The 23,412-nt window shown below is 43.0% G+C and overlaps 1 protein-coding gene across 3 annotated transcripts in view; it reads left to right on the forward strand.

The window, feature by feature from the left end:
• The window catches only part of MCCC1 (methylcrotonyl-CoA carboxylase subunit 1), a 24,646-nt gene extending 6,560 nt beyond the window's left edge, over positions 1–18,086 (forward strand). For all 3 annotated transcript variants that reach the window (XM_044434448.1, XM_044434450.1, XM_044434449.1), the window contains exons 6-20: positions 543–690; positions 1,492–1,613; positions 3,695–3,806; positions 4,424–4,505; positions 6,260–6,387; positions 7,392–7,575; positions 8,800–8,909; positions 9,235–9,451; positions 9,817–9,903; positions 11,602–11,651; positions 12,639–12,776; positions 13,746–13,853; positions 15,229–15,300; positions 16,654–16,789; positions 16,921–18,086. In XM_044434448.1, coding sequence (XP_044290383.1) covers positions 543–690; positions 1,492–1,613; positions 3,695–3,806; positions 4,424–4,505; positions 6,260–6,387; positions 7,392–7,575; positions 8,800–8,909; positions 9,235–9,451; positions 9,817–9,903; positions 11,602–11,651; positions 12,639–12,776; positions 13,746–13,853; positions 15,229–15,300; positions 16,654–16,773 — 1,678 coding nt within the window. In that variant the 3' untranslated portion in view covers positions 16,774–16,789; positions 16,921–18,086. The remainder of the gene's footprint in view (positions 1–542; positions 691–1,491; positions 1,614–3,694; positions 3,807–4,423; positions 4,506–6,259; positions 6,388–7,391; positions 7,576–8,799; positions 8,910–9,234; positions 9,452–9,816; positions 9,904–11,601; positions 11,652–12,638; positions 12,777–13,745; positions 13,854–15,228; positions 15,301–16,653; positions 16,790–16,920) is intronic.
• The last annotated feature ends 5,326 nt before the right edge of the window (positions 18,087–23,412 follow it).

Consider the following 23,412-nt stretch of genomic DNA (forward strand, 5'->3'; position numbering starts at 1 on the left):
TACAATATAAAATAAGCCGCCCTGGCCAGATAAAATCCAATAATATTAACAGTTAAAATGCTGCTTAAATAAAAAGGTCTTGGCCTGGCGCCGAAAAACAAATAACAACGGCGCCAGGCGGACCTCTCTGGGGAGCGCATTCCATAGATTGGGCACCACCGCAGAGAAAGCCCTCCTCCGAGTACCTACCCTCCTAATTTCCTTCACGGAGGGTTCCCGGAGAAGGGCCTCTCCCGCAGATCTCAAGGGGCGGCTGGGCATATATGGATGTAAGCTAATGTAATGTAAGTTATATGTAATGTAAGATATGTATTCTGTGTGCTGCCTATTTATAGCCTGGGAAGCTCTAGTTGGATAATTATTACTTCCCAGCATGTATTCATGGCATGCCAGTCTCTTTCCAAATAAGAAAATCAGAATAACGCCAACCCTAACCCTAGGCTGTGCGATCAAAATGAAGTGTGTTACTGCAGATCTTGAGGTGCATAATGAGTAGCGCCTGCTACCATTGCCACTTCATACCATATATTCTTCTTCTGCAGCACGTCCAAGGCCATAATGTCTGCTGCCGGGGTCCCTGTGGTAGAAGGCTACCATGGCGAAGACCAGTCTGACCGTTGCTTGGAAGAGCAGGCCAGAAAGATCGGGTACCCGGTCATGATCAAAGCAGTCCGTGGAGGCGGGGGAAAGGTAGGGGCAAAAAATGTATGCTTCCTATACAATTAGAACCATGCAGTATAATAATAAATATAATAAGGAAATATTTAGACTGAGATGGCGCAATTACTGCGCCAGTGCAATGTCTCAAATCATGATTGCATTGTAAAGTTAAGCTGTGTACTAATAGCAAATGCCCTCTCTGAGTGTGGATGGCCAGACAGCATCAGGCATGCATCAGAGAGAGTTATCGGGTAGTTTGGTGGCAGCCAAGGTTTACCTAACTACAAAAGATCAAGAAGAAGGATGAGAGAGAAACTTTCCAAAAACAACCCAGTGGGCATGGAATTATTATTTGGGAAGGTGGGGGAATATAAACCCAGGGAGAAGGGGAAGTGGAATGGAGTTTCTTGGAAGAGGATGTGACTGGCTGGCAACTGGAACAAGGAGCACACCATACTTTGAGACTCATTGCAGGATCCCTCTTGTCTTTTATTATTATTTAAGATGCCAGTTGAGGTCCATTAGCATCAGGCTGCCAAGGATGAATTATTTAACTACATGTAACTTTGACCTGGTACATTTCCTGAGCATGGTGCTAATTGTCATGAAGGATGTAATGAAGACAGCACTTTCCAGTTTGGTCTCTCTGCATAGCCATCACATATGTATCCATGTTACGCACTCAGAGACAGCTGAACAGATTCACTGAATTGAACTTAATAATTGTGTGAATGACTCATCCATATTATAAACCATGCTGCTTTTTAAAATAACTTGCTATTGTCTGTATTCATTTTCTTATTTTGCTGACATTTTTGTCACACTTTCCAGGGCATGAGAATTGCTTTCTCAGACAAAGAATTTCAGGAACAATTAGAATCAGCCAGGAGAGAAGCTAAGAAGTCTTTCAATGATGATGCCATGTTGATAGAGAAGTTTGTAGATAATCCAAGGTAACACATCATCCTTCAACTCTGAACTGTTTTGGAGAGTGTGCAGACACCAAAGACAGAAAATGGAAGAGGAGTTTGAGTCCTTGGATAGAAGTACTAGTAGAAACTGTTATTTGGGGTCTGTTTGGAGCCCTGGGAGCAAAACCCACAGAGCTGTGGGATGAAATAAATCTTTGACTCCTAAACAGCAAGACTGTATGTTTCCTGTTGGAAATGAAGACAAAGGTACAGTTGGCTGCTGAAATGAGAGAAAAGATAGTCAAATGGTTTCTGTGGGTGGTCACTAGGCCTTGACTAAGCTATGACAAAATCTGCCTTCTCCCTACTCTGCTGTGGTAATACTGGTCTAAAGCTGCATATTTCCAATGGCTGAGAGCCCAGAAGGTACGGGCCTCAGGTCACATCACTGGATTAGGTTTTTCTGGTTGTGTTTTCCACTGACACTTTGTACAGCTGTGATTAAACACTGTTACTTCTTTGAGGAGATTATCTTTCTCCCTAATCAGAATTCTTCCTTGTGGTTTTTTTTTTTTACACAGGGCTAACATTTTCCTGGCTTGTGGACTGCTTTGAATAAAACAAGATGTCCTAAGTTTCTCTTCTTTCACCTTTGTTAAGAAAATTCCTATCCTTTTATTTCTTTCCTGGTGAGGCTCAGACTTCACTACTTTTATTTTTAAACATTTATTCAGTTCCTTCATGGACTGACTTTATATTTGGATTCTACTGAGTTTTATGCACTGGCTCCTGGAACTTCTATTTAAGACTATGGGGATCTGTGTCCTCTGCTTGGGATAGGTTTCTGTAAATCTTTCTTTCTCAGTATTTAGGCCAAAGTGCTATCTAGCAGAGAGTGCAATAAACTTTAACAAGAAGCTGGGAGAAGATCGTGCATTTATATAGTAGTTAATATAGATAATTTTACAGCTACTATTGTAAGTCTGGTATGTAAGACTTCATTCTATGCTTTAATCCAAGTTGCTCCACATTGAACACTTATTTAATCTTTGTATTTAGCATTCTCTGAAGTTCATTTTTCCATGGAGTTTTTTTGTGTACTGTTCCATTGCCTTATAAGTCAGGTTCTCTGATTACTTGTTGTGATTTAAATAAACTTCTAATATATTACACTAGTGAATAGGCCCAGATAGCCCCTTGCCCACTGGGACAAGGAAAAACTTCCTTTTCAGAGACCCTGGCATTTGCTCAAACTCTGATCAGAATGCCTGGGATATTGTAGTCATGCTCCCCTGGAAAATCCACCCCAGCTGAAAAGGAGTCAGTGAATGGGTAGCTGAAGGGTACCTACTGAAAGCTCCTATTATGGATTTGGGGCTGAGGTATGGGGACTGCTCACCTGTTGTGAGGCTGGGTAAGGAGAAGGGGCTGAAGAGACCTGACTTCACATGATTCTGTCCTTCCCAATCTGATAAACCCTCGCCTGCTGGCTTACAGTAAGAAATGCACCCCCATAAAGGGAAAAACCAAACCAAGCCCCCTCCCCCTTATCTGCTCATCATGTCCTATCCCAAGTTCTTGGCAGGCACCAGCTTATAATCCTAAGGCTGAAAATATTTAACAATTGTACGCTTATTTCGAAGGCGCATGCTGCATTTTAAGGTGCACGCCTCTCTCACAGGTCCTGCTTTTCAAAAATAATATAAGTTGGTGTGCAGTTCTTTCTGTCTTCTGGGACATAGATCTGATATTGTAAATGTCAGACCCATGGATCTCTTTCTGAGTTACGTTGGAATGCTGGAGCTCTTTGATAAATTGCTATGTTAAAAGAGCTTCCGTGTGTTTACGCAAATGGATTTTTTTTGTCCTTGAATGGATTATTGTAGACTAACGTGTCTAACAGTGGATTAACTACAACAAAGAGTCAAACAAACACTGATCCTCCTGACGTATACATCATTTCCAGATCTGAAAAGTAATATTACAGTACATAGTTTACAATGGTCTGTGCAGGTTATCTTGGAGTTTAACAGGGGGCAAAGCTGCATTAATATCTTTTTCTCTAAAGACTGGCATTGTGATCTTCAAGAACTTTGATCTATTCATTTTTAAAACTGAAACAGGCATGTTGAAGTTCAAGTGTTTGGAGACCAACATGGCAATGTGGTCTATCTGTTTGAAAGAGACTGCAGCGTACAGAGAAGGCATCAGAAAATTATTGAAGAAGCTCCAGGGGTACGTGGCGGTTCTGCAAACATCAAGACGGTTGTGCACATTTGTTTCCTATAATAGCATAATTCTTGTAGTTTTACATGTGTGATGTTAATTACACTTTGGCATTTTTATGGAAAATAATACTAGCTGCAGAGAACCCCAAATCATACAAACAGCATCTTTTTAATATGGAAATTACACCAGGTAGCACAATACTCTACTTCCAAAGGCACAAAGTACTTTCTCTGTTCTTCTGAAGCATGAAGGGAAGACATTTCTAGTAGGTTTTGCTAGTTTATGCATAACATTTCTCTTTAACTTGCTCATGTCTATAATTTGTGGTCCTACTTGAAGTTGAAATGTTTTACATGTTTCCTGTTGTCCATATACTTATACTAAAGGAATTGAATAGTTTTCTATGTAGAGTTTTGGGACCATGGCGGTTGTTAAGTGAGTTGCTTTCTATGAGGCTCATTTTATGCAGATTATTGTAAATGGAGGTGTAACCTTAGAAACTGCATTAAAAAAGAAAGCATTTTTACATCAGTTTTCCCAAAGTAGATAATACCTGCCACAGTAAGCATGCACGCAAATAACACTGCACTGTGCAAATGTAGCTTTGTTTTTATGATTCTTAGCCAGGAATTCAGCCTGAAGTGAGAAGAAAACTTGGAGAGGCAGCTGTTAAGGCAGCTAAAGCTGTGAACTACGTTGGAGCAGGTATTGCAAATTTCCTTTTAGCTCTGTATTCAGTTTCATGCAGAAAGATATTTGTTTATAGGAGGGATGTTTTAAGTTGCACTCTAGAATTCACTAGGCAGCGAATCTCCCAAATATGCAGCTGGCAAAATAATTTTTCATAGAAAGTTATGCCACTAAAAACCAAAGTTAAGGAGAAAATACACAGAGACACGAACACTGCAGGATTCTCTGATGTAACACCAGCACATATAATATTACAAATAAAGAAAGACAATAACCAAAAATATCTAAACTGTATAATAAATTTGGTCAAATGTATCTTGGCATGTTGTCTTAATTAGTGGTCTAAAAAATCTAAAGAAAGAGCATTCTAGAGTAACTAGAGAATTGTGTGTGTGTGAGAGAGAGATTTTAAAATGCCATTGAGACCCCCCGTTGACTCTTGTACATAAACCTTATAGATAGCTCTTGTATATAAGACAAGCTTTTGTGTAGTTATATTTGTGGTAAATTCTGCATTCAGCACTCCTGTAGAGAAAGAAAGCTAAAGCCAACATGCCTCATGGAACGGTTGTTACGACACTCTCCCGCGAGGCACAGTAAGCAACTGGACAGGGGCAGCTGGGGCAGGGTGAGCTCCCCGCTGCCGCACGGCTCCTGTTCTGCCCACCCCTGCCTGCTGCTGATGGTCATGAGTCCTCTGGCCCACCCTCTGGATTTCTCCAAGAGGCGCCCAGCTGCCTCCAGGTGAGCCTGCTGGACCTGGTTGTGGCTTTTATCCTGGCTTGAAGTGTGCAGTTGTGGTGCACAGAGCCCAGGTCTACGGGGGACCCAGAATGTTTAACTGAGCCCCAGATCTCAGCCACTCTCTACTGTCTCAGATCCAGAGGCTGCTGCCGGCTGCTGTTTTCTTCTCCAGGCAGGCCTTCCATCATTTGTCAGGGTAGCGCAATATTTAGAGGCAGATTTGCCTGTTCCTGTTTCCTCACAACTGCACTTTTCCTCATTGCCCCCTCTTGCTTAGAAAGTGAGCCCGCTATGGGAGGGAGGGCAAACAGAGACTGAGAGGAGTACCCAAAAAGGCAGGCACAAGCTGCTGCTGCTGCTTCTCTCATCGCCTTCTTGTGCAGAGCTGTAGCTCAGCTGTAGAGCACAGACTTTGCACGCAGCAGGTCCAGGTTTAATTCATGGGCATTTCCAGCTTTGGCTGGGGAAGTTGCCTGCCCAGCTTTGAGAAGACGTCAGAGTGACTGCTGTTAGTGCATAGACAGTACCAAGGCACATGGACCAGAGGACTGGCTGGTATAAGGCCATGTCCTGTAGGTGTGCGCCCATTATGTGCACACTCGCATGACTCCTTGCTTCTTGTGCTCTTCCTGGGAATGCTTTGCCCATCCGCTTTTGTCTAGAATCAGAGCAGCTCAGCCAGTGACCTGCAGACGCTTTCTGGCTTACTCTGATAGGACAGCCGCTGAGCCAGTCCTTTATCAACACCATGAACACGACCAGAACAAAATTTTCTGGTGCACAACAACAATTATAAAACTTTAACATATCTGAATAGTGTTAAGGCTCCTCTGGAAAGAGACTTATTTCAGCTACTTGTGAGGTTATACTTCCCATTCAAGTTCTTTGATGTATCTTTTGGGTGAGCTTTTAGAATATTTCTATTTAAGATGCTTACAAAGGGCCATGAAATCTTTGGACAATGAAGGTACAAGGAAGGAAAGTATGCACACTTCTGTGAAATACATTTTGCTTAAATATTTCAGGAACGGTGGAATTTATAATGGATAGTGAACATAATTTCTATTTCATGGAGATGAACACCAGGCTCCAGGTGGAGCACCCAGTCACTGAGATGATAACAGGGACTGACTTGGTGGAGTGGCAACTTAAGGTAAGGACTCTTGCAAACCACCCAGAGAGTTTAACTGCAGGGCAGTATAGAAAAGAAAACAATGGCAATGACCGGATGTGGGCCGACCACTGGAGTAGCACCCTTTACTGTTTATATGGTGGGGTTTGCATTGGGGGCGGTGAATTCTCACTATTTCTGTTTGGATTGACTATGAATTGGGTAGTGAATGAACAGGTCGAACAGGTTTGTTCCAAGTTGTACCTGTGCGGAAAAACATGTCTAAATGCAGGAGCACACCTCCTGTTTGTACAGCCTGACATCAGGATCCAGGATGGCAGGTGTAGCCCATTGTAGACTGTACAGAATTCCATCCACAGCTCTGGGGAGATACTGCGTACAGTTGGAGGGGAAAAAGTTGAGATGGAGAAGTTGGGAGTCTGTTAATATGGAGAAATTAGCAGTTAGAATCCATATGGGAGTTGAAATCCGATAATGTAACATAGGGGGATGCAGGTGGCGCAGTGGTTTAAACCGCTGTGCTGCTGGGCTGGTAGATCAAAAGGTCGTCGGTTCGATTCTGCACAATGGGATGAGTTCCTGTTGCTCCGTCCCAGCTCCTGCCAACCTTGCAGTTCGAAAGCATGCAAATGCAGGTAGATAAAAAGGTACCACTTTGGTGGGAAGGTAAACAGCGTTCCGTGCACTTCGGCGTTTAGTCATGCCGGCCACATGACCACGGAGACGGTCTGCGGACAAACGCTGGCTCCCTCGGCTAGGAAACGGAGATGAGCACCGCCCCCAAGAGTCAGGCATGACTCCTTTACCTTTACCTTTAACATATTTGGTGAGTGCAGATGCAGCTCTTCTAAAAAAGGAAAACTTGTGTAGCTAAAATGTACATAATGCCGGAGACTATTATGTAAATCAGTATATGTTTCCTTACATAAGTTTTTATTATATTAATCTGTGAGTCCTTGATACAATTGGAGTCTGCAGATTCTCCTCTTAATTTCAGAAGAAAGCAAAATTGCTGTTCTTGACAGGTTGCTGCAGGAGAGAAGATCCCTTTGACTCAGGAACAGATCTTGCTCAAGGGACATGCATTTGAAGCAAGAATCTATGCAGAAGATCCAAACAATAATTTCATGCCAGGGGCTGGACCCTTGTTGCATTTGTCCACACCACTCCCTGATGACTCTATCAGGATAGAAACTGGGGTAAGACAAGGTAAAACTGACATCCCTCCATGGGAACTGGTATCAGAGACATTCTTTTAGTTTTAAATGTGCCGTTAATTTTTTTTATGGATAGGATTTCAAGCATTCAGCTCTGAAAAGCACAAAGCCAGTTATGCAAACTTATGAAACCATTATTTGCAGTTGTTTCTTTTGGGAATTTTACTGTATCTCCTTTGGATCCCTTGCATCTTCTCTGTTGTGTTTAGAGTTTGGAAGAAAAGGCATAGAATTACAAGCCTGGAAAATCTGAATAACAGCCATATCCAAACCTCCTACAGAATTCATCGTACATTTATTTGTATTTAATATTTTTATTAATTATATGTTACCTTTCGTCCACTGAAATAAGTTCCAAAATGGTGAACCAAGTAAAATAGCGTATCGGTAGCTGATCAGGCTGTTGACAGACAGGAAACGACAATGTTTGTCATGCCCTGCCTGTCAGCCTTGCAGGAGTATCCGGTTAACCATGGCTGGAATCAAGTCTAAGAAGGATCCTTGTCTTCTCTAGCAGGGCAGTTCCTGGCTTCACCTACAGATTAATCTGTGTTACCTGTAAAGAGTGTCACATCATGAGAGCCTTATCACAGCAGAAATCATTTTGGTAGAATGGGCTGGGAAAATGTTGGCACCCTTAGGATCAGAGGAAAAGATGTGGCCGGATCTAGGCATGCCTTAAAGATGCTTTTACCATCTTTGTAAGGCCCCCTTTTTTTAGTCTGTAAGTATCTTGAGGAGAGGACGGTCTTGGCACCAACTGTTCTTCAATCATGTCCAGATTAGACTGTCATAAAGCTGCCTTTAAAAATGGTCCAGAAACCGTACTGGGTCCAAAATCTGACAGTCAGACTTCACTGATGCCCAGCATTCAGAACTTTGGTGTACCTTTAACTTTGTACAGTGCTTTGAATCATGATTCACAGAAGCAGTGTACAAATAACAGTAAATAAGGAAAGTGCTTAGTGTGGCCCAGTGTGGTTTATTGTATGGAACACAGTGATGCGGTTTATATTATTTTTCCCATTTTCAGTTTTGCTTTCTGAACCGCAAGTTCTGATAATGAGCATGTGGGAGAGCTTGCAGGCAGCAAGTCTGCATAGCAGACAAACCTGGTCATCTGTAACCAAAGCAAACAACAGGTTACGGCTATAAACTGGATAATTTTTCAGCTACTCTTTCTGGCAAATCACTCTTCCATTTATTTCTATTTCAGGGGATGAGGTTTCTATACATTATGACCCCATGATTGCTAAGCTGGTTGTTTGGGCAGAAGACCGTCAAGCAGCATTAAGAAAATTAAGATACTGCCTACAGCAATATAATGTAAGTATAAGGACTCCAGAGTAGTTTAAAAGCTTGTGTCGATCTGATAGCATGACCCAGAATTTCAATAATGAACCTTGCACCCTCTCTCCTTGTGTCCCAGAGGGCACCTGAGGTTTGCTTCGCTTCATTACCTTGATGTCACTTCAGTGCTGAGTGCTTTGGAATACCTACTCTTGTTGAGATATACAAGAGTACCTACTCTTGTTTGATTTCTCCAGCACAATACTTTTAGAACTACTGCACATCTCTTGGAACATTCAGCTGAAGCTCTGCGGCCAGTTATTTGTCTTCACCTAGTAATTTCATTCCCATCTCTCAACAGATTGTAGGGTTAAGCACCAATGTTGATTTCTTGCTGAATCTCTCGGGCCACCCGGAGTTCGAGGCTGGAAATGTTCACACCAATTTTATCCCTCAACACTATGATAAGCTCTTCCCTTCCAAAAAGGCGATATCAAAAGTGTTTTTGTGCCAGGCAGCCCTAGGACTGCTACTGAAAGAGAAAACAATCACGGACTCTTTTAGACTTCAGTCAGAAGGTAAGGTTATCTTTCTACTTTTAGACGATCATTCCAAAAGTGAAGAAGATGCCTGATAACATGCATGTTCTCTCCCTTGTACATATATATTGTGGTTCACATTCATAAGCAAAACTTTCCTGACCCAATATTACATGCGGGCACCTGGTTTCCGGTGCTGCAGAATTATTTGTCTGAATGGATTTCCTTATTCATTCTAACAGAAAGTCCTGGTCTGATCATGCACTCAGGATATGCCTGTGACTTTAGAAGGCTCCATGCATTTGTCCGGGTGCAGACTTCTGGTTGAGTTTTATGTGCTTTGGATTAATGTTGCTAGAAATAGTGCAAATAGCACATTCAGTGCATCTCCCTTTTTGTTTTAGATAAGTATTCTCCATTTGCATCCAGCAGCGGCAGAAGGATCAATATGCGCTTCATTAGGAACTTGACTCTTCTTGATGGTGAAAATAGTAAGTGCGAATAATACGCATTTGAGCGACTGTTCATCTTTCGCTCTGTGTAGAGCTGAAAATGATCGGAGACCTACAATGGTGCAATGGCTCCCAATGGGGTTGAATTGGGTCCCGACATGTGTATGTGTGCCGGAAGTGGAGGTGCTCCACCGAGGGCCAGCAGTCCCTGCTCGGGGGGGGGGGGGGCTGCAGTATGGTCAGCTGAGGGGCTTGGTAGAGATCCCAGGAGCATTTCTGTGAGCAGAAGCTCAGCTTGTGGAAAGGGCCCCTGCCTGATTTGAGGGGGAGGGTCCTCTCCCCCCCTGGCCCTCCACACCCCCATGCTGAGAACGTCTCCTGGCCAACCATGGCATTTTCAGGTGGCTGCGCAAGCTGGCCTGGAGAGGAGAGGATGGGGCAGTCTGCTTCTGCCACCCCGTTACACACATGTAACTTTGCATCTCACCCATTGTCACTGGGACAATGCGTAAAGATGACTTGGAGCAGAGCTTAATTGCAAGCACCACTCTTTCAGAAACGTGACTCCAAGCTGCCTCCTCTTTCCTGGTTGCTTGTTCTTGAGGGCTTCCTTTGTACATGCAGCACTGTATAGATACAGGCTTTGCTACCCCTACATGGGTCTGTATGGTTAACTGTGCCCTGCATGTTGAATTGAGGGTTAAGGTGGACAGGGCAGGGGAGAGACAGAGAAATCGAGGATTGACTGAGATGGAAGAGGTCGAGAGTGTGATGGGCAAATAAGGTGAGATGGTTCAGGAAAGGTTTTGTTCAGCAGATGCTTATATGCAAGAGACACTTAAGTTTGGGTGGATCATAATGATGATAGTAAATGTGGCTTGAAAGAGGGAGTACTGCTCCCAGTGTGCATGTTCCTTCCTCTCTTATCTTTGATCATTACATGTGCTTGCATCTGAAAACCTGTTTCACCAGGGGCAGCAGAGGCAGCCTGGAAGTGTGTGCGCATCAGCGATGCTGAGCCGCTTTTCACGCGAGAACTGAATGTGATGTTGGAGAAGCACTGGGGGCGGAGCTATTTCAGGGTGGGCGGGGCCAAAGGCAAAATGGGGGGGGGTCCAAAATACCAGCCTCTGAATACTGGCAGCAACTAAGCCTTAGAAGAGGCATTTCCACCTTAGACAATAGAGGAAGAAATCACACCAAAGCCAGGAAGCCACCAAATGATTGGTGGGCAGGAGAAAGAGGGTGAGTCCAGAGAAAGTGGGAACGGCCCTGTTGGGAGTCACAGAGAGGATTTGTCCCCCTGTCAGGTTCTGCACCTCAGGTATTCCATAGACAGCAGTGCTGCTCTCAGACTATATTCAGGGCTTTTAAAGTCTAAGCTTCTCTCCAGACTTTGTGTGGTGTAGCAGGAGCAAATAGAGGAGATAAATAGCAGGAGATAAACAGAGAAGAGAAGACTGTTCTCAGCTGAAGTAGGAGTAGCAAGAAAAAAGGTGCAGAGATTAACTATGGGAGAAGATGACTTAGAGGGATTAAGCACCCATGTTGCACAGAACAGAGATAACAGCAAGGGGAAGACCAGGGAGGTGATAGAGCTGAGGGGAATGCTTTGAAGGAAGCACTTTTCTACCCCATATGTGTTGTCCTTACCTATCACATAGCTATATGCTTTTTTTAAGCTCTTAACTGTTTTCTCCCCATGTGAAGCAATTTAAATCTTTATTTTTTTAACAGATGTGAATATGACTATAACCTACAGTCATGATGGTTCATATGACATGCAGGTAAACTCATCATAATAGGGTTTCAGTTACAAAGAGGGTTAGCAGTGTCAGGCTCTTTCTGTGTGGCTCCTTATAAATCCCGGGCACCCTGGAAAGGCCATGCTGGTGGCAACAGCAGCTGCAGAAGCATTGGGATGGGTTCTGTTTTGGGTTGGAATCTTCTCGGACTGCATTAGCAACTGCAAAATGGATTTATTTTATTATTGAACAACGCCTGTTTTGATTTTTAAATAATGTGCAGGAGTTGGGAGCAAAGGAGAGAAAGCTATACATCATTTTTGTGGTGCTTTATTAATACAGAGTATTCCAGTTTTCTTCTGCACTTTTATTTTTGGCTCTGCCTTTCTAATGCCCTTTTTAGTTCTCTGGCCTATCTGTCACTTTTGAGAAATAAGCCCAGGGCAGGGCACAGCATTCAGTATTCAGATGGTAGATGTAGAGGAAAAAGCACTTTCACATTGAGTGGCAAAGCTCATTCCCTGAAGTCATGTATGTTCACTCAGAGTTTATCTTGTACAAAGATTTCGGATACCCTTTCTGATTAATTGGGAGGATTTGTCCAGTGGTACTACTGAGCAGGTGGACAGTTTTGTATATGTGTGTAAGATTCTTGTGGGGGTGGGGGTGTCCAGTAGCATAAAAAATATTATTTTGAGCAAGATTCTTTCAAGCTATGCAATACACTGTTTTTGAAATACCTCTGAATTTTGAAAAATGGTTTGCTGAGGGCAGGCAGGGGTGGAAAGCTACAGATGGAGAAATACAAGTACTAGTTGTCTAGCTCTTTGGATCTTGGTCAGTGTGCACGTGTTGTATAGTTTCTTGTATGTGTGCATTGAGAGTGTATTACTCTCTGTATTGGATTTGGGTATGTTTTTCCTCTGTTTCTACTCTTGGAATGCAATATGTATTTCTACCTTTCCAATCTTATTTCCTCAGAAACGGTACATGGCCCAGTGACTTTAAAACCCTGTATATGTATTTCAGATACAAGACCAATCTTTCCATGTTTCTGGTTGTCTTTCAAATGATGGTGATTCCGATTACCTAAGATGTTCAGTGAATGGAATTGTTCATAAATCCAAGCTGGTAATTTTGGACAACACCATTTACCTCTTCTCACTGGTAATATTTTCTTCTTCTTCATCTAGGAGTTTTATCTATCGTCTTTATCCAGGCAGGGAAACTAGTGAAAGGAAGAAACAAGTAGTGATGAATTTGGATATATGTCTTTACATTTGGAGAGTATGGATTGAGTATGAGCCATGATTTCATTTTGTAATTAACCCATAAGCTTACTGTGATTCTTGAAACTTTATTGCTTTGATTAGTAGAGACTGGATAGTCAAGACTGAACTATTAATGAATGATTCATTGATAAATTTCTCCTCCTCCCACACACACACATGCAAGCACATACACGTACATACAAACACACACACACTGTAAATTCTATGGAAGCAACATCATCAGCTTTTCTGGAACAGGGCTGCAGTATTTGGAATGTATTCATTAAAATGGTTGACTTCTAATCCATCTATTCCTTTACATGCTTTCCATCATTTTCAAACTATGTGTTGGCTTAAACCTGCCTTCCCTGCTCTGTGTTCTCCATGCTTTTTGGAATTCAACTCTCAGCCCTGCCAACATGGCTGAGGATCAAGAATGTTGGGAGTGCTGGTGCGAAACAGCTGGAGGGCACCAGGTTTGGAAGTGCTTGTTTCGATGGCCATATGGTAGATCTTCTTACTGCAACAGCATGGAGACAAGTAAATTGAAGCAGAGACGGGAAATAAATTCCCAAAGTAAAGTAACACACATTTGATGCATTTTTAACACTACATTAACAGCCTTTTTTAATGAAAAGGAATATTCGGGCAATTTTGTTCCAAGATCAGTTGTTGTTGTTTTTCCAGTAATAATGATTAACGGGAATTAAAATGGGAATTTAATTAAGGTCATGTAAAAGCCGTATCACTAGATCAAGTATTAATATCCATCCAAGTGTCATCTGTCATTTACAGCATCGAGACTTGTCCCCATTGCATGAATATCATAGTGTCCCTATGCTCCTGGTTCATATTTTTCCTCTAGGAAGGCAGTGAGCAGATTGCTCTTCCATTGCCAAAATATTTATCTGGAGTGAGTTTGACTGGAGATCAAGGTGGAGCTGTGGCACCCATGACAGGAACAATAGAAAAGGTAATTCTGGGAACCATGCTGTGAGAGTGTCAAAAGCATCATCTACGTTACAAGAAAAATCCTCTAGCCATGCTCAGAATACTCATTTCTTTGTCCTGTCTACAGAAGAACTTCAACACATCGCAGCAGACGCTAGGGTAGTGTCAGAACACGTACTGCTGTATTCCACAACACAGCACTGTCGAGATGTGCTGGACTGCAGCTTCCATTATCCTCAGCCAGCATGGGTGGCAGCTGTGCTGGCTGGGAGTAATGGGACTTGTAAGAGCCCATTTGGAGAAAGCTGATGTGCACAGTTCATGCTGAGCACCAGCTGGACCTCAGTCCTCTCGGCGTGAAGAGATAGCATGGCCAGCAGCGTGACCAAATTTCTTTCAAGGAATCTTGTCCATGCTTATGGATTTTCTCCCTGAGGAACCTACGTCATTTCAAAGGTCACCCCAGAGCTCCATTTGGAAATGACTTCTGGCCTGACCTGCTCTTGTTTCCTTCTCTGTTCTCACAACTAGTTTGTCCCTCCCAAACCTCTGCTCTAATCCTGCACCCCAAGCCTCGTGCTTAGACACACGTACAGAAAAGAGAAAACGCCTGCAAAGTTAGGATCCTCATTCTCTGTGTGATGAACGGTGTCCCTCCCCACAGCATGAGATGTTATTCCATTCCCCAGCAACCTGAACTGGCGCAGTCCAGAAACGCTGCACCATTTGATCGTGCTGGTGGTGCAGAGTGTCTGAGGGCACAATCCTATGCGTGTTCAGACATTTACGAAGTCCTGCAACCGCTAGCCATCCCCAGGCAGCCATGCTACATTTTCCAGCATTCCCCAACAACAGGGCCCATGCTGGGGGTTGTGGGACCCTCTTTTGCTCAAGCATGGGTAGGATTGCACCCAAAGCCTTGTGTTAAACATTAACACACTGGTGGTGCTTAAGAAATACCAAGTATTAGCACAGAGAGATAAACAAAACAGGTAACTTTTCATATAGCAAATAACAGGTAGTGCATTAATGTCTGTGCAGCTTCTTAGGGCCCCTTTGCATATGACATGGCTGAAAATGAGTGTTTTTAGTAGCATGTGCTTGTAGCAATGAGCTTAGGCCATTCCATACACATATGTAACACAGTGATCATTTACATGTGCAGATTATATTTTTAGGTATACATTTTTATAGGCACACCCTAAAAATGTTATCCTTCTGGAGAAATTAGCGCTAAATGTAAACTCAGCAAATGTTTCAATTCTTCATCATACAAGGAATCATTTGTCCCTCATTTTGCTATCTGTTTGCTCGTAGAAAACCCTAGGCAGGTGATGTTTGCATAGTAGCAATATATCGCTGGGCTTCAAGTTCTCACTTGTGCTTCAATCTGTTAGGTGTTTGTGAAAGCTGGGGATAAAGTCCAGGTCGGGGATCCACTCATGGTCATGATAGCCATGAAAATGGAGGTAAGGGACTTCATAATGTTTTGACTGTAGGAAAGAAAAAAGCACACTGTTCCCAGTGTAATTTTGATTATTAGCATATTGTGTAAAGGGCGTATTAAATGTTGCAGAAATAATGTTAACTGAAGGGATGCTGCAGATTAAGCTGCTTTTATTGGCCTAAATAATTTCTAACATTTCACAGAGCCAATATGCCACTGCATTTGCATGCAGGATGATCCTTTATAATCTACACCAATGTCTCCCAACTTGCTGCCCTTCAGATATTTCGGATGTTATTTCTCCCAGTCAGCATAGCTGGTGGTCAGAAATTCAGGATGCTGTAGTCTGAAACATCCAGGGGGCACCTGGTTGGGGAAGGCTGGTCTAGAGCAACTACTTATCTGCTCTCTACCATTTAAATATTTCTCTGAGGGTTGGGCTGTGAATTCTAAGAAGTAATGAGTGTTTTCTCTAAAAATCGTTGTTTAATTATCCAGTTATTGTTAATTCACATAAACCCTTGCAAAGTATTATATCTGTGTATAGACCTTGTCCAGCTCTTTAGCAATAACCTTAGCTAGACCAGCATAGTTTGGCCTAGCAGTGCTGAGTTGCATCTTGCACGTTTAACTGTTGTTAGGCAGTGAGTAAATGAAGCAGCACTGTAGTACTGTAGTATTCTAATCTTTTTCTTCCAGAGAATAATACACGGTGCAAGCTTTTGGTCCATCTGCTCAATATATTATGATTTTATAAGTGTGACCCAGTGAGAGTTTATAAGCCAGCATTCAGCAGTATGATGGCACTGCTCTGTTGCAGAGGAAAGACAAGTTCCAGGCACGGCTTCCTCTCTAGCAAATGATGGCGGATGAGGGAGAAGGCCCCAGGGTACCCAGCATAATAGAGCGGCAGCCTTCTTCCAGGAAGTTTTCCTTCCCACTCTGCCCACTCTGCCTCCTTGCAGGCAATTGTTGCCTGGAGGCAGAGCCATCTCTTCTCATGAGATGGAAGAGAGAAAATCTGCAGAGAGTTTGGCCATGACTTCTCCACCCATAGGATATGAAACGACATCCTGAAATGCAACCTATCTGCTGGTAACTTCATTAGTAGTTTCCCCAGCCACACTCCATGCGTTGTTGGGAAAAGACATTTTTATTTAAAACCACTGTTCAGTAAAACTTCATGTGCTCCTTTGAGTCCGCAGCCACTGTTTTAGGATGTGGTCCCCCTCCTATTGTGTCCATACAGGGAGTCTGACACTGTACTTAAAGCAGTTATCCTGTTACAAAGATGTGTAAACCAATTGCATGAGGCTGAAGCCATGCTAATAGAGAAACTGTAATTAGTTTATTGTATATGCTTCTTTCTGTGCAGCATACCATACGGGCTCCAAAGGCAGGAATAATAAAAAGGGTTCTATACCAAGAAGGATCCCAGGCCAACAGACACGCCCCACTAGTCGAGTTAGTGGAGGAAGAATCTGAAACAAAATAATCCCCGGGGAGTGGAGGTGATGCATTTTGATCTTTGCTTCATTCTTTTCTATTTTTCAAGAAGGCATCCTTGTATTTGTGCACTGAAGCAATTACTAATAAAATGCTTTTATTTCCTCTGTGTTCTTTGGATATGTTTCCATTACAGCTTCAAGCAACTGTCCCCAAATTCTGGGGTTTGCCACTCTGCAATGAAAGATAGGAACTCCAAGGGCTTGCACATGTATGGACATAAGTGTTCTCTCATCATCACTTGATTTCTCTGCAGTTGATGACTTTCACTTGAAATCAAATACTTTCTATCTGAAAATAATCTAAAGAATATCAAATGGTTTGCCAGAAGAATTAGACCTGGAAGGACTGTGGCCATTCTTCCACTTGGCCATGAACTGAATTTGGTGTGCCTGGACAATTTGAGCTCCTAATATCTTGTTGGCAAAATATGCATCATTACAGCTTATCATGTAAAATGGTCATTGAGAATGAGGAGAGGTCAGTAAAATATTTGTATGGTGGAGACAGGAAGGTACCAAAGCAGTCACAGGTCGTGTAATTTGCAGAAACAACATTTTCTTGAAGTGATTAATAATAATTTACCCAACTGACCAATAACTCAGAATTCTGTTCCCTGTAATCTGAATCGCGATCTTTTGTGTGCCTGTAAAGTGACTGGCATGATACTTAATTGCTTGAAAGGCTGGGTAGAATTACCTTAAATTATTTTAAAGTATTTTGAGATCTTTTGATAGGAATGACAAGTTGTAGCACTTGGTTGGTTATGAGCACAAACATGACTAAGGCAGGAAATTCTCCACCTTTGATATAATACTCTAAGAAGGTAACATAACAGAAGAACCATACCACTGAAATGTAGACACCCTCCCATCTGCATCTGGATCCAGCAAAGCTTTGCAAGTGGAAGCAGACTTCTCTACATGTGTCAGGAGCTGTAAACATGCCCACTTGAATGTGGAAGTCGTTTTTCCATACTGTATTATTTTCACTGGGATATGCATCCTGAAACATGCATGAAGGACTCTCTGTGTATCTTTGGATTGTATTAATTTACAATCCAATCACCATATTACAAGTATGCTTACTAGTTGTAAGATCTTTCCACAAGTAAGGGACACTGTTAGTCATTCCAGAAGAGAAGTGTGTGCTTTGATGTCTTATGTACAAAAAGCAAATGGGATACCTGCCACATACACAGCTTGCTGGTTCTAAAGTATACTGACTTGTTGACGTGGCACTCCAGCAGACTGGTTAAAGGAGAGGTTCCTATTAATAAAGCGCCCATCTTTGTTTTCTTTACATCCTTTTCAGTCTCCTCACTGATTATATGACTGAATTTTGGTCTTTTTCTTATGAATTTTAATGACATTTAAATTTAGCTAGACTAGTCTGTAAAGTACTTTCTATGCTAAAATTGTTCTTTCTGGCCACTATTGGCCAGCTGTTTGGAGAACTGCCATGCTATTTCTTAAGGACAGTATAATATGTATAGAGGGTTGAGAGTTTAAAAAAAAACCTTAAGTGTTTAAAAATGCATTTAAAATTCCCAAGACACCTGTCCCTTTCGTACTGTGCATCAGATCAGTTATTCTGTATTAGGCTAATGCCCGGACCGTAGAGCTAACCTTACCATGTAGACATCCTTGGAATGTATTGCTTCTGACTTCAGGTGGGGAGGGGGTTATATACCCGTGCTGAGAATGTCAACAGTCTATTTCTAGTGATGCTATTAACTGGCGCGTGGAATCTTTGAACGGGATTGGCAGTATCTAGTGAACTGCTCCCACCTTGGACATGCGTGAACACAAAAGATGGTGGCAGAGTGGAATTCGAAGAAAACTTCAAAAAAACCGCACTGTGCACTGCCAGATGAATGGCAGACCCCAATCTCTGCTGGGCATTGTGATGTGTAACATATGTATTTCTGGAAAATGCAGGTACTTTTTGGCAGGGCTCTTCTTGCTTTAGCATCTGGAGGCATGCTATTTAAGATGCGCCTGCAAGCAGTCCCGCTGTTGTTTCCGCCAGCTGTGGGGATGGCTATGAAAGATCAACATGGGCAGACTACCACCACACATATGGACTAATACAGCCTTGTACTGGGATGGAGTTAGGGAGGAAACCTACTTATCATCCCATATATGGCAACATTGCATGTTGGCTGGCTGTACAATTCACAAAGTGAATTATTCTTTATTCATGCCTAACCAGTTTCATCCTATTCATTCAGATTATGATACTCTCAGCCAGCCTGGCCAATGGTCAGGAATATTGAGGGCTGTAGTCCCAGATCACCAGACTGGGGAAAGCTAGGTTACAGTAAAGCAGGTGTGTGTGTGTGTGTATGTGTGTATTTATTTTTTATATATATATATATATATATATATATATATATATATATATATATATATATAAAACTATTTGACACACAGCCATTATGCAAAGGATGAATAAACTACTTCAAATCCCCAAGCATAATTCAAAATCACTTTGGTGTAAGGGTTGACCCTGGATTATTTTCAGAATCTTAAATTGCTTGTATGCTCACAGCCTTCAGAGGAAGGGGATGGGAAATTAAATACAACTGAAATAATATGTTGTAAAAGGAAATTCTCTGCAGCTTCGTGATTAAGGTGACCAATTAGGTGTTCAGTCATACGGCATTATTGCATATGTTCAGCTATTCATTACTTGGTTATGATGCTCATTAGATATGCTTGGTTAAGTTGTTTATCATTGTGCCAAATGTGTATTATAGGTGGGGGGTTTGTAGGCTGCTCTGAGTTCTTCGGAGAAAAAGCAGGATACTACTGTAAGACATTTTTTAATTAAAAAAAATCCTACTAACCTTGTCTCACCATGTTTTTTTAACAGTGACTTTGCTTCATGGAATACACTCATAACAAGAGATTAATTAGGTAACAATGCCTTACAGCAGTCAGGAAGAAATTGTGTCAGAGTAGCAGAGCCGGGATAAAATAGTAAACACCCTCTAGTGTGACCAACCACCCTACAACCCTGAGACGTGTGTCATAACTGCTGGCTACTTAAAAGCAGTCAGAAAAGAGGAAACAGGAAGAGAAAACTTGCGTCAGATTTTTCCTGCTTTGCGTTTTTAGCCTATAACCTTTGATTTAATCAGTGATCAATTAAAAATTAATCTTTAAAATTTCCTTCGCAGTGAATCAAGTTGGGATTGGGCTTGAAAAGCACAGGGAAACATTTAAGGGTATTAATGTAATGGCTCCCCATTGCTCCCCAGTAACTGGTGGACAGTGATATTTTGCCCAAGCCTTTTCTTCCAATATAGTCAGTATAGTTAATAGTCACAGATTGACCTATCCTCCTTTTTCATCTCCTTTTCAGGCCAGTGACCATGACCACAACTTCTGACATCAAATTTATTTATTTATTTTATTTATTTAGAAGGCTTCTATGCCGCCCCATTCGCCGAAGCCTCGGGGTGGCTCACAATAATAAATATTGTGGAAATAAATTCCACAGTTTTGTAAAGTACTTTGGCCTGTCCTGAATTGACATCTAATCAGTTTCATGAGTAGCTTTCTGGTTTAATATGAGGCAGAAAGATTTCACTCCTACCTAGTAAAGTCTAATTAAGCAATAGGTTTCACATTAAAGGAACAGAGTCTTGCTTACTGAAATTTTATGCTACCAGGATACAGAAGGATCCAAGCAAAGTCCTTCACCCTCCAAATTCTCCATAAATGACACAATTCAGCAGAAGCAGGAAGCTGAGATGTAGCATCGCATTTATTGCCCCATCCTTTGCGGAGTTAGGTATTCCTTAATCGGGTGCTAGGCAATACAGTGGTACCTTGGCTCATGAACTTATCCGTTCCACGACTCTGGTTGTGACCCAAGTCAAATTTCCCCATAAGATTCAATGTAAATAAGGTTAATCTGTTCTGGCCCCTCGGAATGTGGTTGTGAGCCAGTTTTTGGTCGCGAGCCAAGTCAAACTTCCCCATAAGGTTCAATGTAAATAAGGTTAATCCATTCTGTAACTATTTTTTTTTTAATCAGAAAAATTTGAAACAAAGTGACAAAGAACAACAAAGTAACCAAGTACAGTACAGTACAGTGCAGAACACTAACCTGGGTGGGGGGGGGAGGTTATTGTTTTGAGGGAGAGTCCCGCTCCATAAGGACACTGGGGAGATGTCTTTCAGGGGTTTCCTCTCTTCTTTGTCTCTTAGCTGCAAGGTCAATTTCGGTGAAAAATCTGTCTATAGTCACTTGTTTTTTGTACAGTCACTCGGGGGGTGGGGAGATGGCTGTAATCATGCTGGTGGGGGGGGGGATGGCCAAGATTGCGCCCGTCTTTCCTGCAGGAGTGCGCCCGTGATCACGCATGTCTTCCCTGCACGAACGCAACTGCAATTATGGGCATCTCCCCACTCGGGGGCAGGGAGATGGCCGCAGTCTTGGTTGCCAACCAATGCAGAGTTCGCGACCCAAGTCAAAATTTTTATGAAATTTTTGTTCGTGACTCGAATTGGTATGAACCAAGGTGTTTGTGAGCTGACGCACCACTGTATATGGTGCTCTGGAAGGTTTGGCTCAGTTCCCATACACCTTCACGTCTGGCTAGGGTTGAAGAGCACTACAGAACATCTGGAAGGCCAGAGCTGCCCCAACCTGTCCTAAATCTACTAACATCTGTATAAGATTGGGCCACATAATGCAGGCTTCCCCTTAAAGAAGGCTTCCTCTCAAGCTGCAAACAAGGCCTCAGAGAATGGAGAGGCGAAGTAAGTATTCATCGGGAGGGTGGTATCTCCCTTTCCTGCTTGAGCACTCCTGTTTCTTGTCTCTTTCCCTTCCTGACTTCCCAGAAGGAGGGAACAACACCACATCCCCCCACCACATTTTATTTATTTATTTATTTAGAGAACTTATATGCCGCCCCATTCGCCAAAGCCTCGGGGTGGCTCACAATCATAAATGAACAAACACAATATAAAACAGTAAGTTGCCCTGGCCAAAGAATAAAATAAATAAATAGTATTAACAATTAAAATAACGTTTGAATAAAAAAGGTTTTCGCCTGGCGCCGAAAAACAAGTAATGACAGCACCAGGCGGACCTCTCTGGGGAGCGCATTCCATAAATTCACATCCACATTAGGATAAAGCCATGATTAGAGCTGTTACAAAATAATGATGGAACTTTCAAAATCTTGTCCATTGTTCTGGAGGTCTTTAGCTTTTCATTACCTGAAACAGCTTGGGAAGCCTGATAAGGGCATGTATAAAGGAATCGCTTCTCCTGTTTGGATACTCAACATCCTACTCCCCGGCCAAGAGAGGTGGAAACAAGTAATGGAGAAGCTGTTCCACCTGGCTGGACTTGCTAGCAAATGGTAGCATTAGACTATCACTGCTAATGCTAAAAGCAAAACAAATCAGGTACTAAGCATCTAAGGTCAATAACTGGACTCTCATATATCAGCCCAGCACAAAGTATATGCATTATTGAATGATCTTCAAATAAGAAACATCACTTCCTACAAAGGGCATGTCTCCTTCCCTTACGTAGGCAAAGCTACAACTCGCACTTGCTGCCCGGAGTGTGAAATTTCTCTTGTTCAGCAGATCTCTTCCTGATTGAAACAAGTCTGCCTGGGAAATTCCACAACTCCAGGGAAACCCAAATGCTAACCAATGGCAAGGGAAAAGAAGGTTGGCCTTTTACCCCTCAAAGTAGCTACTCTCTGTAGGGAATTATCCTCTTCTCGTTGTGGTCAGGATCTCAGCTCATGAACTTCAGAGCACCAAAGCAAAATCACATAGGCTTTCCCTGGAGTCTAGGTGGGTGGGGATATTTCATTTCTCTTCACAATGACCATGTGCTAGTTGGCATGTATATAGATAGCCCAAAGGACACCGTTGGAGTTTCATGGCTGATAGGAAGTCGGGTCACTTCCATCCAAGTTGCAATACATTAGGCACTACAGAAACTATCTGGTATTAAAGTCCCGATTTCTGCCATACTATGGTGTGCGCGCGTGAGATGTAACTCATGAAAACCCCAAAGTCTCCGTTTGGGTCTCAACGTGCTTCCTACAGGATGTGGAGCCTCATCCTCTCAAACGGAAGCAACAGCCAGGAAGAGAGACGTGTGAAGGCGTTACTCTGCGAATCGCTGGCCCACACGGGTAGCCGTCTCTCCCTGCCCGAAGAAAAATGCTGGCCCTACAGGGCTGGTTTGCTGCAGGCAGAGAACACACGGGGTGGGGCAAGGCGGAAGACGCCCCGGTCTCCCCTCGCCTCCCGAACTACCCCATAACAGAGGGGCGCGTAACTATCCAGGTCCTACCATAGGGCTAGGCTTTTACCCGCCTCATTAAAAAAGGATCCGGGCGGCCGCGCCAGACGGGCGACCCCGTACGAATCTCTTCGTCCCCTCCCTAGGACCGCTCGCCCCGACCGGCCCCCTGGGCTCCTCCCGCCTCCCGACCCCAGGAGCGGCGCGGCGCGGCGCGGAGCGGCGGGCCCGCTCGCCGGCACCGACCCCGTCCGCGCCCACGTTGCGCGCGGGGCTCTGCAGGGCCGCGGCGTGAGCATCCCGCGGCCGCCCGGCGCGGGGTCCGCGGGGCCGCCCT

Source organism: Varanus komodoensis, unplaced genomic scaffold, assembly GCF_004798865.1.
Source record: "Varanus komodoensis strain SLA01 unplaced genomic scaffold, ASM479886v1 scaffold28, whole genome shotgun sequence".
Lineage (NCBI taxonomy): Eukaryota > Metazoa > Chordata > Lepidosauria > Squamata > Varanidae > Varanus > Varanus komodoensis.